Source organism: Myxocyprinus asiaticus, chromosome 21 (assembly GCF_019703515.2).
Source record: "Myxocyprinus asiaticus isolate MX2 ecotype Aquarium Trade chromosome 21, UBuf_Myxa_2, whole genome shotgun sequence".
Lineage (NCBI taxonomy): Eukaryota > Metazoa > Chordata > Actinopteri > Cypriniformes > Catostomidae > Myxocyprinus > Myxocyprinus asiaticus.
The window spans coordinates 40,953,544-40,970,632 of NC_059364.1; the positions used below are offsets into that span (position 1 = coordinate 40,953,544).

A 17,089-nucleotide genomic window follows, 5' to 3' on the forward strand; every position below is an offset into this window, starting at 1 on the left:
CAGACAGGCTGGTGGTACTAGATTTTGAGATCTAATATTATTTTTACTAAAGACCCTGGAACAAAAATGGGCATCAGGATATGATGTCATGCTCCAGGGCTTGAGTTTTGAGTTAATAAATTGTTATGAATGAAAAATGGTAAGAAATACCATCTGCTCAAGTTTCACAAAGTTACCCTGCAAATTATGAAGCTACTTAACTGAAGTTTGTGTTCTTGTATTATGTTGAAAAGAATGATGACTGAGTTTCTTCCATGATTGATTTTCAGCCAAGAGGCTGAACATTTAGATACATTTTCGGTCCAAAGTCTTTTAGCTATAAGAAATTGCTGAGTTGTATGTATAGCAGTTCACCCAAATAGTTTTCTCACATTTGAGGGAGTATGAAAACAAGCTAAAGGAACAAAATGTAGTGCGACCACCCCTTAAAGGAATGTTCTAGGTTCAAAAAAGTTTAAGCTCTATCCACAGCATTTGTGGCAGAATGTTGATTAACACAAATGATCATTTAGATTCAACCCGCATTTAAAAAAAAAAAATAATAATAATAAAAAAAAAAAATAGAATGTTTTAATGATATAGATTAAGATAAATTATGAGAATCTCAGCCTGAGAAACTGCTGAAAAAAAGTAACTTTTTTTTCGTACTTTTCGGATTGGATGAGATATATTTCTGGGTGTAAATAAGGTTGCTCCGAAAAACTGCTTTTTTGACCATAACTTGAATTGAACCCGGAACATTACTTTAAGTGGCCATTAACAAATGGCACACGTGCAAACTAACTAAAAAAGTTTGTATAATTACCACAGGTAGTTTAGACATCGCCACTGACATCGCAAAGGTTATGATTTCAACACCATTATCAAGATAGAAGAGCTGTTGTTTTGGTATCAAGATTCAAGAGCCTTAGGGTGTGTTCACACTTGGCAGGTTTGGTTCAATTAAAATGAACTCTGGTGTGATTGCTCTGTTAGTGCAGTTCATTTGAACAAGTGTGAATGCTGCCATTCGAACCTTGGTGCACACCAAACAAGTGGACCGAGACTGCCTGAATAGTTTGTCTTCCAAACGAACTCTGGTGTGGTTCGATTGATATATGAACTCAACATGGACCAAAGATGTCTAAACGGACCACAAACAGGAAGTAATTTGCCTAATGGGGCTTTTCCACTGCACGGTAGGACTTGACTCTGCTCGCTTTTTGGGGGTTTTCCATATGTGGATAGTACCTGGTACTTTTTTTAGTTCCACCTCGGTCGATGTTCCAAGCGAGCCGAGCCGATACTAAATGTGACGTCAAAACCCTGCATATCACTGATTGGCCAGAGAGAATCGTCACTACCAGCGTCACTGGATTTGTGACACGGGACATCAACCCACTATTTTTAAAGTTAGCAACAGCGATAGCAGTATAATTTGTTCATGCAACTTTCGAATTGTAAAAAGAAATGGCTGTGCGCAAAAGCACGCAGTGCAGATGTTCCTCTCGTTAGTAGCCAAGGAGAGGATCCAACGAGATCTGGATGGGGCGACGCGAAACAAAGTCTTTCAGGAAGTGTCTCAGCAGCTGTTGGCCACACATGGCTACCACCGGACCTACCAACAGTGTAGGGAAAATTAAAAAAAAAACCCAACAACTTAAAAGTGACTACAGAACCATCAAGGACCACAGCAGCCGGAGTGGTTCAAACAGAAGAAAGTGGAAGTAGTTCGACCAAATGGACGCTATCTATGGCAATAGACCGGCGAGCAATGGGAGGGAGAGTGCTCTGGACTCGGCCATGGTGTTGTTGGAGTCCACGATGGAGGATGGTACGTTTTGTTACGTTAACTCTATATTCTGCTTGAAAGCTTCACTTTATTTAGTTGACCAGCTACTGGAAAGCTTGCTTCTAAAACAACCAGACCAATTTAACTGTTACGCTTGTGTAAAATCACCATGCAACAACTGCTTTATGCAGCACAATGAGCTAGTTGCTAACAGCTAGCGGTCGTACTATTGTTTATGGTCAGTAATGTTCTTGAGTTGTTGTTGCTAGTTTGTTTTGTGTCTCAGTACTTCGTGCAATACAAGCAAATTGTACAAAATTTCTGTTTCAGTTTCAGATGTGTTTGTGTCATGTTTAAGATGATGTCACGGCAGTAGAGGCGGCGCAACTATGACGATCAGCCTATAATCCCACGCACGTTGAGGCTGCACTAAACTGCAGTGGAAAAGCAAGCTCAGAAAAGTCAAGCGAGCAGAGTCGAGTCGAACCGTAACGTGCAGTGGAAAAGTGCCATAATACTGACCTCAAGCATACCTGGTTCTTCTCATCATAGGAGCTATGTTGCCCATTACAGTTCGGTACAGGAGTCGGAACCACCGTCCTCTTGCAGCATATCTTCGTTTGTGTGTGCAGCAGAGGAATTCCTGGCGCTGTTTTGACTCCTTTACACATTTTATTAGCTCTTCATTTGTTCTCAGCTGGTAAAAATACCAGCATATATACATATATAAATCTAACGAGCACATTTCGCCCAGCAGCCAGCATTGTTTTGGATGTTCGGAAAGTGCAGTCGCAAAAATACGTCATAAAAGCTGTCCAATCAGGTTGTGACTTTTTCCTGATGCCTTTTGTTTTGTATCTTTAGGTTCGGTGTTAAAAATGCCAGTGTGAACGCTAAGCGAACCAGGACTAAATGTATTATTTTCTTTTTTGGTGAGCCAAGAGGACCAAGAGAACCGAACTTCATGTGTGAACACACCCTTAGAGGTGTGAACAAATATCTCACTGCTGTGTCTTTGACAATTCCTGACGAGCTCAGCCCTAATAATCAATCCGCAAATCGATATTTAGCCAGTCACTAAGGCAATAGTTACGACTTCAGATTCTGTCACAGTAAACTGGGTGACTCTTGTGGTTTATAGTCTCCACTGTGATGAAAGAACTCCAAACTAAACTGAAAGACTTTACATAACTGTCAGCAACAGTCTAATGTGTTTTTTATATCTATGATTGTCAACATTTTAGATTGTGGTTATAAAAATATAGCTTTTTTTCAAGCCCACTGACAGAGTGTTGCACTTCTGTATGTTTAGTTAAATTGTAGATTTTGGATCTTTTAGCTTCTGCTCACAAACTCTGTGTCTACAGGGGATGAAATGCCCAGAATATTGCTGTCATTGTGCTGACAAAAGAAAATGTGACAGTTTGGTGACTTGTTTTGATCTTTGGGTGAAAGGTTTGCTGTTAACTGTGACAGGTTAATAAACAGAAAAACATTTGGATGCTTTATGACAACCTTGGCAAGAGAGATAGCCAAGATGACAGTACAGTTAAAACTTTAAAGTGAACCTGTTATGGTTTTTAAATGTGCCTAATTTCACATTCTCATACAATCAATTTACATGCATCCAAGGTCAAAAAACACTTTAATTTGCTCTTAATTTAAATTGCAGCATTACTTTTTTTTCCCCAGTGTCAAAAATGACTGTTCAATGATCCGTTCTAAAGGATTCATTCTAAACTGCTCCTTTCAGAGAGCCTACTCTGCTCTGATTGGTCAGATGTCCCAGTCTGTTATGATTGGTCTACCGCTTACAGCACGTGTCGGAAAGGAAAGCCCACTACCATATCCGAGTTTCAGTTCCATCTAAAAAAATATCTGTTTAACCTTACCAATTTGAGTCCGAGTCTGATAGTGATACATCAGAAGATCAACCCGAACCACCATCGCAAGCACGACGAGAACAGGACGTTTCTCTGTGGTAAGTTTATATGTAGTTTGACAATAACGTGAGTTAGCCGGTTAGCAGAGGCTAATAGCTAACAGGCTAACAGCCTGCACTGGCTGTACATGTAAACAGACCAGAGGTGGGGTTTTTGTTACCAAATTACGTAGGTTAGTACAGGAAGTAAGTCTGAAATTACTAACAACTCGTTTCAGGTGTTCAGAATTGGTTCTTTCTTTTGGGTGTCAATAACTCCATATTTCGTGCACTTTGATTTTTGAAACTTTGCAGAATTTTTTACGTTCACAAACAGCTATATAACACACAACATGAAAGGTAATATTTGTAAAACCATAATAGGTGCTCTTTAAAAGCAGATGACCTTGAAGCTTGATTTTGAGAGTGATAATGATGTTTCAGCCCTTCGCAGAAAGATAACCTTCTGTGTTTTTTGGATATTCCCCAAATCTAAGGATGACATTTATTCCAGCGGTCCCATGCAATGATAAGAAGAACTGCTGTGTGAAAATATCTGGTCTTATACACACACAGGAGGAACTACAATCTGTTTTTGCAAGATATACCAAATTCTGGAAGGATGTGGTACATTGGATTGCTGTGTGGCTGTGAACGGTTATGAGTTGGGATGTCGAAAGCACTGGTACTCTTGTACCAAGTCAATACTAAAAGTCAAAAGATGTAACTTGCCATTCTTTTCTAAAGTACCCATAGTACTGACAGTAGTACATGTGGCTGCTTTATAATTCCGCCCGCTTGGTGTGCCGCTGGTGCCCCCCTTAATATGGCACCCCTATGTGTTGCATACATTACATAAATGGTTTTTGCACCTCTGATTCTGCCAAAATGATCATCTTGGAGAGATATTACAACCCTCTACAGGCACGTTGGAGTGAGAATCACCATTGGCTAGCAAATTCTATCAATTTATATGGTTGTCATGAAATTGTATAAACCAAAGCATTCACAAGGTTGGAATCTAAAAATGAAAATACAATTCCACGTATAAAAATGTAATGCCAATATATATATTAAAAGTACTATGTAAAAAAACATTAGGTTTATGGGGCAGTGCTTTGCACAGGTTTTTACCAAACCCCAGCAGAGATGCTGCAAGAGCCTACTGGATAAATTCTTCAATATTTACAATAGGTTTTTTTGTTAAAATATGTAATAATGTATCATTGTCCCTTAAAATATTTGTATATTTAAACAGTTATATACAGCACTTACTGCATTCATACATTTTGTTACATGCTTGTTTATATGCATAATTTAGTTTACACTGATATGTAAAACAAGCACGAAAATGGTACTGTCTCTTTAAGAATATTGGCAGTTCTGCACACATTAACGAGAGAAGTTGCGTAGTTGTTTTACCGTATCTGTGCAATGTGTGATTTAGAATTAATGTTTCTGTTTACTTTTTTACTTTTACACCCAAGTCAAATTATTATACAGTACAAATATGTATTGTACAAGTTCTCAAATTTAAATGTAAAAATGTTAAAGTTTTACAACACTACTTTCAACAGGCGCTTGACACTGGTCTGTAGATGCTGTAAAATGGAAAATGTTGTGAAAACAGTCAGTGGAAAAGTTTAACCAAAATCAGAGTTGACGTCGTTAAATGCAGAGTAATGTAAATATGGCACACCACAGCTAAACCCTTTGAGCTCGGATGGGCCTGCCAGCAGGCCCGCAAGGAAAGAAAAATCGTCAAAATATTAATAACTACAGTCTTGACCTATACAAAATAGGTATCGTTTGAAAGCTTAGACGCTCTAATTTCTAATTAATGCAGGCATTATGACCAAAACTGAACAAGTGCTTTGAAATTTACAGAGTTCCGTTTTGATAATTTATTAAAAAAATTGCACTGCACATATTATTGCAATCATTTAAAACATCAGACTCCTCTACACGCCATGTGTCATATGTTGTTGGAAAGCTCTCAAAGAGTAGAATACAACCAGCCTATTTGTTTTACTCACAGACAAAAAAATATCGAGTAATAGCTAAGTATATGTCTTTGACAGTTATGTTGGTGTTGCTTATATGCCACGTTTACGCTTATAACTTCACGTCACATCACATACTATTACTTAGAGGAGGTGATTATCTTTCTTATGACCCCATACACAAGTTAATCAGAAGATCATTAGATATTCCACACGAATCACAATGTTACATATGGCCAACAGGAGATGGCGCCAAGTAAATAACACAAACTCGGTGCAGACTCATTGAGTCAAAAGGCACTCATTCTGTGAAATCTCATTACTAAAAAAAAAGGACATTTTTGGCTCAATTCTTTTTGTGATTTTTCAGCAGTTTCTTAGGCTGAGAGTCTCAGAACGTATCATAATCTATATTAGGGGTGGGCGATATGACCAAAATCTTATATCACGATATGAGTAATTTTGTATCACGATAACGATGTATATCACGATATAGTTATATTTTTCTGCAAAATCAATACAAATTGATTTATTAAAAACCTTATTGTGATACCTATTTTTGGAACTCCAGTCAGTGAATTAAATACGTTATAAATGAAAACTACTTCCTCTTTATTTGGAACAAGACAAACTATGTCAAAGTAAATAATGTTTTTTTTTTTTTGTTTTTTTAAATGTCAACTTGTTTTCAAAAATCAACCTTACAAAAATGCTAAATTTCACAGTATGCCACATTTCAGTTTTAAATATTGTTGACCATTATTATTATTATTATTATTATTATTATTATTATTGTAAACTTTCCTCAAGAAACTTAAGATCTTCTCAAAAGCAATGTGGCAAAGAAAATAAAGCATAAGTTAAAAAAAATATCCAATGAAAATAAACACTTATTGAAGAAATAAATATCAAATAAATATCACATCTTGCAAAATAAATAAATGACCGAATTATTGCAGAGTTCATCTTTTGGCTTTCATAATATTCTTTTATGTTCATTTTGAGGTGGTAAAACAGATTACTTGTATTACGAGTGATTATATCGTTGTGCAACAGTTTGCAGATTACATTTTTCTGCTCGCACCTGTTGTAATAACAAGCTCCTCTTCATTTTCTTGACCAGTTTGTGAGTCGTCCCGTTCTGTGGAGATTTCTTTCTCCATTGGGGGTTTTCCTGGGTCAAAAATTGAGTAGCATGAGTGATCCCGCTCTGAGCTCTCCTGTCTCTGGAGCACAAATATCAGACAGCCTGCTGGACGCGTGCGCGCTTTGGAGCTCCAGAGACAACGTGCGCCAGAGTCACGTGAAATATTCGCATGTCAGATGAGAAGAATATTTAGTGCTTTTGAAGTGTAAATATTTACAGTAAAGACAATCCCAGTAATTTATGTATTTTTATTTTACATTTGTTTACTTTTTTTTTACATTCCTGAATGTTTCCTTGAATACTTTGATACCTGGAAAACTTAAAACTTTTCATTTGTATAGGCCTACTTGTTTTTATTTGTCTCAATTTATTCGATTGATTGAAATCTTTTTCTATGTAAATTTTTTTTTTTACAAGTTTACTGAGAACTTGTGTACTTCATTAAGAAATTAATATTAGTTTTTGCTGCGGTACTGAAATTGTAATTAAGTATAGTAAAATTTCACAGATGTTGGTATTGATTACCAAAATTTTAATACCATGACAACCCTAGTTATTTGTCTCTCTTTCTTCATACAATTTCAGGTTTTTTTTTTATTTAGTCAAGTCAACCCCTTAAACTCTGCCACTGTTCATTTGAATATTCTTTGCATGTGAATCTGCAGGGTGCAATTACTAAATCACACCAAGCGTGCACTTTTAACCTCAGGTCATCGTAAACTATTACAGCCTGGGTACAGGGTTAATTGGAGTCTCTCATCTGAACGGCTGGAACAAAAGATTCACCACATCTACATGCTCCATTACCCAGTATGCAACATCAAACTTTTTTTATTATTTATTTGGCCATTTACCAGTTTTTTTTTTTTTTTTTTTTTTTTTTTTTTTTGAGAGTCAGGAAATCATGGGGTGAGAAAAAGGGGACAGGGATGAAAACTTGACCCAGGCCAGACTTGAACCCACATTTCCCTTGAGCATGACAGCTCAATGACCACATTTACATGCACATAAGAAAACGGTTTATTCCAGGGTTTTTTGCAGAAAGCAGCGTTCTGAAACATCATGTAAACGAGAATGCCGATTTCCTAACACCGTTTAAGGGATTAAGAGAAAGCGGTTTAACACACCTAGGTTTCTCCTAGAGAAAGCTGCTTATGTGACCATGTAAACAAACGTCATAGGATGGAGTCCACAAACAAGTCCAACAACAAGTCAACAAAACATTTCTGGGAGTACAGTGGGAAAAGCACATACACTATAAACTATACAAATTTATAAACACCACTGTAAAATATCGACGGTCCCTCACGTTTGACATTGAGTTTTATGTGGGAGGGAAACCCCACTATTGCAGCGCAATTCCACTACAGGTCACGATAGAAAGGTAAGGAAACAAACACAGCAACAACTCTGGAATATCTGGAAATAAAGCGAAGCAGCAGAGAATAAAATATTGAAGTCTTCCTCGGATGCCATGTTTGTTATTTACACAAGCGTCGCAGGGAAATTACGTTGCAGTGGAGAAAGCTGCTTACTGACCGAGCCGCATGTATATGGGAGTAAAGAGTACACATCTTATACAGTACATTTAAACAGGAACACTGCTTTCTCGCAATATGCCGCTTTCTCGCAGTAACCCGCTTTCTCGCAATAACCCGCTTTCTGGTGTCCATGAAAACATAGTCAATATGTTAAGAGTTTCAAATTGAACATGAGGCCACAACATAAAACTAAAGAGAGGTCTCTTAAAGGGATAGTCCACCCATCATTTACTCACCCTCATTTTGTTCCTTACCAATATGATAAGGATGTTATTTACTTTTATACAATGAGGCTGTCAGTCCCTAAAATTCTGCCTAAAATCTCCTTTTGTTTTACTTGGAAGAAAGAAATTCATGCAGGTTTGGAACGACATAAGGGAGAGTAAATGGCGATAGCATTTTTATTTTGGAGTGAACTATCCCTTTTAATGAGACATGGAAAAAAGGGTTTTCTTGTTCATTTAAAGATAAGAGTTCAAGTTGTCTTTCTTTATCTACAGTAGTCTTAGAAGAAAAACATAATTATGACTATTTTGGTGCGTGAAGCATTGGCCATACCTTATCAACTGAACGTGATTTATCGATTTAAGAGGCAGTTTGTGTTTGATTTTCTCGAAAACATGAATGCCTTCTAACATGACTGGTTGGACAGTTTCTTCATTTAATATGAGCTGTATAATTTAGGTTCCATATTTCAGTATAGGCATCGATAAATCACATTCAGTTGATAATGTATGGTCAGTCCCAATACTGTTAAACCCATAAAAAAACACATCGGGGCAGGTGCATACACAAAACAACAGGGAAGTGGGGCCTGGGTAGCTCAGCGAGTATTGACACTGACTACCACCCTTGGAGTCGCGAGTTCGAATTCAGGGTGTGCTGAGTGACTCCAGCCAGGTCTCCTTAAGCAACCAAATTGGCCCGGTTGCTAGGGAGGGTAGAGTCACATGGGGTAACCTCCTCGTGGTCACGATTAATGGTTCTCGCTCTCAATGGGGCACGTGGTAAGTTGTGCGAGGATCACGGAGAATAGCATGAGCCTCCACATGCTGTGAGTCTCCGCGGTGTCATGCACAGCGACCCACATGATAAGATGCGTGGATTGACTGTCTCAGAAGTGGAGGCAGCTGAGACTTGTCCTCTGCCACCCAGATTGAGGTAACTGCGCCACCACGAGGACCTAGTAAGTAGTGGGAATTGGGCATTCCAAAATTGTGGAGAAAAGGTGGAGAAAAAAAAAAAAACGAAGAAAACAACACAGCAGGGAAAAAAATGAAAGAGCCCGCACACTGTCGTAGTTTGCAAATCTTTTTTTTAGTTTACAGTGTTTCGGTCAAAGAACAGAACCAGAGATGGTTAATGGTGGTGGACATCCTCCTGCCGGCGTGAACAGAATTTTTTACACTAAGCTTCATATTAAATCATTTTTATTGACCTCTTGGTCTGTTCGATTCACAACAGAGCTTCCGATGATGGCAAAAACATGCATTGACAGTAGGCTAAGTTCTTCACTTTCTTTGAGACGCTATTGTGTTTGCTAAAAAAAAATTTACGATATGAATGCACATGTCTGGTGCCTTTCTTAAATAGTGTTTTCATGGGCGTGGATTATGATAATTGTGAATGTGCACACGCCCCCTATCGACGAATGTTTGGAATTCACTAACATACACACATTTAATGAAAAAATCTGGGTTGTACACAAAGAACCGGAGGAAAGTCAATTTTATGCGTAAAGTTTCATGAATGAGGCCCAGAGAGTTATATTTATATAGATGGACACAAAATTCAAACCATCAGGTCATTGCAAATGTTCCAAAAAAAAGTGCCATCTGAGGTTGAGACTACAAAAAACCTTCACAAACATTATGAGATGTCAGGGAAAAAAGTGTAGAATATGCTTCATTGGAGGTTTTGATGCCGTGTTTTATTGCTGTTGCGAGTTGTTGAGGATGTGAATGAGGGAAATCTTCACCACCAACACAGGACAGGACTAATTGTCGCTGTTATGGTTGAGTGGCTGAGAGCCTCACTTACGCTCGGAGACTGTGATAGTTCAACAGACTGATTTAGTAACTCTCATGGACTGACCTGCCACCACTTCCTGTTAAAACACTGGTGACTCAACGTGTTTGAAATCTCATCTCTGGCTCGGCATGCGGTTGCCTATTTTTTTTCTCTCTATTACTTTCTTCTGCTCTGGCTCCTGAAGACCAAACACCTTTTATCTATCACTCTGTGAGTCAGTGTGAGCTGTTAAATATACTTCAGAACTCAAGAGGGCAAATCTACGGTCTCAGTGCCTGCAATAACATAAAAGTTAAGAGCTTTTCAGACATTTAAGTCCTTGACCCAACGCAACCTGCGCTAAACCTCACCAGAAACTCCCACACACGCCATACCCTGCAGCCTTATACCTTTTTGATGTGACATGCCAGGGATTAGGGTAGGGTTAGGTTTAGGATTAGAGCTAAGGTTAACAGTGTAACTACAGATGTAAGTAAGGTCTGTGGTAAGCATTACTTGACGATATGTGGACGTTTTGTTCTACAGCATAAATTACACACTTTCATACCTCAAACGTGAATTTTGAAGCCGTACTGAATTGCATACTGTTTTAAAAAAATGCACGGTGGCTTCAAAATTCATGTTTGAGGTATGAAAGTGTGTAATTTATGTTGTAGAACAAAATGTCCACGTATCATCAAGTAATGTTTACCACAGACCTTATTTTATGCATAAGTTAAAAAACCCCATTATAAAAACCCATAGGAAAATCCTGTCGGAACCCATGGAGAATTAGACTTCCGTGTTCGCCTACAAATTGAAGTCAAAAGTGGGTCAAAATCCTGTCATCATTCACTCACCCTCATGTTGTTCCAAACTCGTATGACTTTCTTTTGTGGAACACAAAAGGTGGAATTTTAAAGAATGTCCTTGCTAATCTTTTCCATATAATGAAAGTTAATGAGGATCGTGGCTTTCAAGCTGTAAAATGACCAAAAAGCACCATAAAAGTAGCATAAAAGTGGTCCATCTGACTTGTGTGCTATATTCCAAGTCTTTTCAATCAATAAGATAGATTTGTGTGATGAAGAGACCAAAATTTAAGTTGTTTTTCATTCATTCAAGTTGATGATTCCCTCCTACAAAAGCAATATGAACTACAAAAATGGCATGCTAATACAGTTTGATGCCAAACAACATTGTGTCTTGCATGTCTGGAGACCAAACGTAAATACTTTAAAAACTAACACAGCCTGTTTAATTGTGCCAAATTTCATTTGAAAGCTAAACTGGAAGGGAAAATGTTTAGTTTAAAACGACTTGAATATGGTTTGTTCATCTCACAATGTTTTGTATGGCTTCAGACAACTTGAAATATACCAGACGTGTCATATGGGCTACTTTTATTGTACTTTCATCATCTTGGAACTTGACAAAGTCCCAGTTCCCTTTCACTTTATATCATATGGAAAAGATATTCCAGGATAAATTCAGAAATTCACCTTTTGCTTTCCAGAAAAGAAGCAAAATCCTACTACTGTTAGCACACGTACATCACCCAAACGTCTATTTGATGTGTGTGTTTTACATCTGGAAGATGTACATTGTTTGCTCATATGCGTCTAAAAGTCTCATGTCAATAAGAATGTCTCGGACTTCAATAAAACATCCAGCAGATGGCTTTGAGATGTTTATGATTTGGAATGTTTGTAAATCTGATCTTTTTAAGATGTTTAGCAGATATTAATTAGATTGTGATGCTTTCCAGATGAAAAGATCTACAACAGACATCTCGGAGAAGTTCGTGTGCTATCGGGGACGGTTTTGGAATGACATTAGCATGAGAATATCCATTTATTGGGTGATCATTTCTTGTTCTTTGAGTGTCACATTTACAAAGACTGATTTTGTTTCCTCCTCTCCTGCAGGAGGCGCTATCCATTCCACTCGGAAGTCACCAGATTATCAGGAGAGCACATGGCCTGAGAACAGGTGCCAGTTCTGCTCTCTTCAGCCACCCCAGTGCCACTTTGCCAGCCCAGGTGACTGTTTTATACATTAAAGTGGTGAATCTGAATGCATTATTCACAGACAGAGCTGCTGTGCAAACCTACACTTGACCATTATTGAGTGTTATAGGCATTGTTCCTCAGCCATTGTGGTCCACACTTTGTTGACGTAATGTAAAACTTATTTCTGTAAAATTCTTCTGTAGAAAAGATTTTTATTTTGTATTTATTTTATTTATTTATTTTTATGAAACTTTTTCACAAGACCAGTTGTATGAGCCTGTGGTCCATAGACATTAAATTGAAAATAACCCTGAATAATCCTGATAAGGTGTCTGAGTTAATTGTTTATCTTTTATGAACTATGGTGTGATTTAGACTCTCATACTGAGCCTGATGTATCCAGTAATGGCATTCTTTTGCTTATGATAATCTCTTCCCAGTGCAATTCATTTGACAGGGAGATCAATTCAGCAAAATCTGCCCTGAGAAATATTAGGATTGGCTTTTTACACCATGCTACGTTGGTTTGCTAATCCAGTGAGGCATACACATGATATTAAAATGTCACTAAGGTAAAGTGTTCGCATATTTCAAATAGGGATGTTTATCTTCCTCCAGCCAGTGCATATGACATGAAAAATGTATGATCAGAGGAGTATATTTGTTCTGGGAGTGCTTGCCTTCCTTCTTAGCAGTGCATTAGCATGTTTACGCTTATGTGTGTGTGTGTGTGTGTGTGTGTGGGTATTCTGATTATTTAAATGAAAAAATTGTATGACCTTTTAGAAAAGTCAGTTTTCTTGAGTGTGAAAAGGAGATGTGCACCTTCAAGGGAACTGATGAAGAAACAGATAATAATGCCTTTGGGATGGTAGAGAGAGTGCTCCTGGTCTATTTTCTCTCTTCTCACCTTATTTCTCTCCAAGGTTATGTCCTTACTGCTGCAAAGTGCACAGTGTTTGGCGTGTGTTTTTAGGGAAATGAAAGAGCATCTATGTTTGAAACGGTGGTAGATTCGTGCAAGCAAGCAGTAAATCTCTTTCAAGAATACGTGAAATGAAATCTGCAGCGTGTTTAACTTTTATAATGTGACGTCTTTGTGAGTAAAACATATTTAATGAAAAAAATTAGAGCAGGATTTTATTTTATCCATCTGCAGCTGATTGGATAATGATTGGGGTTGAAAAGTAAAGGAATTTGTGACGTCAACCAAAAAGTAGGAATGTCCCGATGTCAGAATTGGGGCTGATATTGCGCTCACGCACTTATACTCGTGAAAATGCCCCAATAGGTCTGTGCGATTAAAACGATATTCCTATTTATCTGAAGAAAAAAATATATATATAAAAATAAAAACATTTTACGATATCGATGATAAACTTTAGAGTAATTTTCGATATTCAGCATATGTTCTACATCTAGACGATCGCAAGCAGTTCTGCAAAGTTATACCAGAGATGATTTAGCAAAGATGGGCCACTTCTGTTAAAATGAATTGGAGAAGCCGGAACGCCCCAACGATCAACGGATGTAGAAAGGAAGTCCCGCCTAACAGGTTAAAGAACCAATCACCTTTTAGATACAGATATCGCCTGTCAATCAACTCTAGAGTGCGCATGTGCATTAGCTATGCAAGCCGGAAAAAATTTGTTGTTTTAGCATTATCTGAGGTAACGAAGAACAATTTATGATTCCACTGTTGTCAGATTTTATTGCTGATTTGAAATATGTTCTTTGATCGTAATCTTGACCAAGCCGTTTATGAGATTTCGGTCTCTCCCCATTCAAGTAGACGGGAGCTGCACTGGCATGACTGGAAATAGCTTCCCGAGAGCATTCCAAAGATGGCCGACAGTGGACTGCTAGAAAGACTTTGGTTATACACACAACTAGCTAACTGAATCACAGTCATGAAATCAGCCTGTTAAGTATTAGCAGCCAGCCGTGCTGTCACTGATACCGGCAATGAGGCTCGGTAGCCGCTAGCTAGCAGCAAGCTACCCGGCTAATTTAACATTGTTGTGTACCGAACAAGACAGCACTGACAATGCAGTACAACAGTTATTGTCTGAACACAACAACAACTCCGACATCAACACCATTGCTGTTTATTTATGTACTATTTAATTAAAGATTTTTTCACTATCCATAGCACTGTTGAGAAAGTGTTTTTTCTTCTTGTGATGTTGTCTATTGGCAGTTGGCAATCCAGTTTATGGTGCGTTACCGCCACCTACTGATCTGGAGTGTGGAGTGTCACAAGGAAATCTTTAAGTGGAGTGAAACGTCAGCTGAAGATGATGAAATTGGTGAAATGTAATCAAAAAGAGGTCACACACCTTATGTAGGATTAAATCCTAAACTGAATATACTTTAAAGGTAGCTTACCCTTTGGAGTATACTTGTAAACAAACAATTATGTTTAATTCTTGAGGTCAAACAAACATGTGGAATGCATTTCCTCCCCCATCAAATGAATATATCATGATAAATATCCATATTGAACGATATGAAAAAAATAGCCCCATGCTCCGATACCAAAAACGGCTAAAAATTACTTTTTTGATGATGTCTTTTGAGCAACAGTTGCTAAAACATAATAGACATGCTGTCCTCAAATCATCAGTCTCAAAGTATTGCATTTGAAAACTGCAACATTACAAAACTAAAAAAAACGGATATTGTATTTGCAAGAACTGAAAAGGATGTATGGGTACTCGTACTCGTACATACACAATAAATGGTATTGGAACATCCCTACCAAAAAGGAATGTCATTCATAGGCGGAACAAGTTATAAAATAAGAATTTTTTTATTTGGAATAACATGCACTGATGAATAGGCCTAAGACCAGGAATGTGCTTTAAAGTAAAGGGGTCAATTTTCATTTCATGTTGACTGTAAGACAATGTAAAATAATATTCACAAAGCATTTCACTTCTTTAATATGACATATTATTGTAAAACAGAATATTCAGGTGGAAATAATGTAGGGCAGGACTTGATTTTATTCCTCAAGATGTGATTGGATTGTGAGGGTGTGAAAAATGTTGGGAATTAACTTATTGGTATTTTGTGTGTTTCTCTGCCCATGTGGTCTCAGTTAAGTCAGCAGAAAAGAAAAGTCAAAAAAGTTGTTACATTTTTGATGAAAGATTGAGAACAAACATTTGGAACAACATGGACTGATAAATCATTTACAATAAGACCAAAGACATTTTCAGTTTTGATTTCACGTTACTTCAACTAATACAACCAGCATAAAGAAAGCAACATTGTGTAGTGGAACATCTGATTTCAAGAAGCTAGAGAACATTAGGACAATCTGAGCCACATAAAGAAAACAATCTTTTTAGCTCTCTTTCTTCCATGTTAATTTCTTTTTAATGTGACTTTTTCTTATTTGGGCTGAAAGGCCTGATAGTTATTTTTTATTTTATTTTTTTACCCTGGCTTTGAATGGATCTAGACTGATTTCATTTCGGTGCTGCTATGTCTCCTTGATGTCATTTTTCTGCTTGATCACATTCATTTAGCAACTTAATGTACAACTCTTCAGAAAATGTGAACGGTTGCTACAAAAATGCAAAGATGTTCTAAGTGGTTTTTAGTGCCTTTATGCAGTTGCTAGGGTCTTTTGGCTGGTTGCTGGTCCAAGTCAAAAGCTTGATGCTCTCTTACTCTAAAAATATGCAGAAATACTTGAATGTCCTAGTAGAAATGTAAGAACGTAGATGTTTGACATTGTATTTCTCCATCGAACAATAACAAAAGATATATTTGGCTATATTTAGGCTTTATTTCAAAAGAAAATCATGTTCAGCTACACTACAATTAATACATTTCTGTAAGGCTGCATCTCTGTCTCTTTCTCTCTCTCTCTCGCTCTCTCTCTCACTGTCTGGCTCTCGCTATCTCTCCCACCTGTCTCTCTCTCTCTCTCTCTCTCTCTCTCTCTCTCTCTCTCTCTCTCCCTGCATTGCTGTATTGAGGGTCAGCTGCTGCATCGATTGCCTGAGCTGCAGCTCTTTCTTCCATTGACAGCTTATCTCTCAAAGAGGGGGAGAGAGTACTGCACTCAGCATTATTCTCACATGGACCTGATTTATCACACACACCCACACACACCCACAATTACCTTAACAAACAGCATGTCACTGAGAGGGATGCGGGATTGGTTAACTGCCGCAGTTTGGTCTGAACAGAGAGGAGATGGGGATGGCGAGGAGGTCTAGAATACCTGGAGAGAGAGCTAACCATTAGCATTCCCATTCATCTCAATGTCACTTGCTTGGTTGGTACATGCACCCCCGAAAGTATGTGACCTGAATCCTGCTATCTTTGCTCATTGGCACTAATTTCTGGGCAACTTTTCAAGCCAATTTTCGATACTTTTTACACAACAGTTTAACAAACAAATAAATAATATTAAATTGTGTTTCAGAAATATGAGCCAGTTAGTTTGCACATTTCTTCTCCCTCAGTTTTCAAAGAAGCCAACACATATAATTAAAAAGGCAAGACGGAAAAAGTTAATGTTGTCAATCCATCGGTCGCATGGACCCATCAAGGATGTTCGGAAACGTTTTAAAAACATGGTGGAAATATTCAAGAGAAAAAAAATCTAGTAACTGGAGGGGGAAAAGTACTATACTAAAAGGGACAACAGAACTGGTCATTGAAA

At 37.8% G+C, this 17,089-nt stretch overlaps 1 protein-coding gene across 2 annotated transcripts in view; it reads left to right on the forward strand.

Annotated features, from left to right (window-relative positions):
• The window catches only part of LOC127412509 (calcium uniporter protein, mitochondrial-like), a 138,574-nt gene that overhangs the window by 52,212 nt on the left and 69,273 nt on the right, over nt 1-17,089 (forward strand). Inside the window, exons 1-2 of one of the 2 annotated variants that reach the window (XM_051648971.1) lie at nt 55-1,813; nt 12,322-12,435. In XM_051648971.1, the coding sequence (XP_051504931.1) occupies nt 1,733-1,813; nt 12,322-12,435 (195 nt within the window). In that variant the 5' untranslated portion in view covers nt 55-1,732. Of the gene's footprint in view, nt 1-54; nt 1,814-12,321; nt 12,436-17,089 lie in introns of those variants that run through there. The other variant, XM_051648970.1, reaches the window with a different exon arrangement.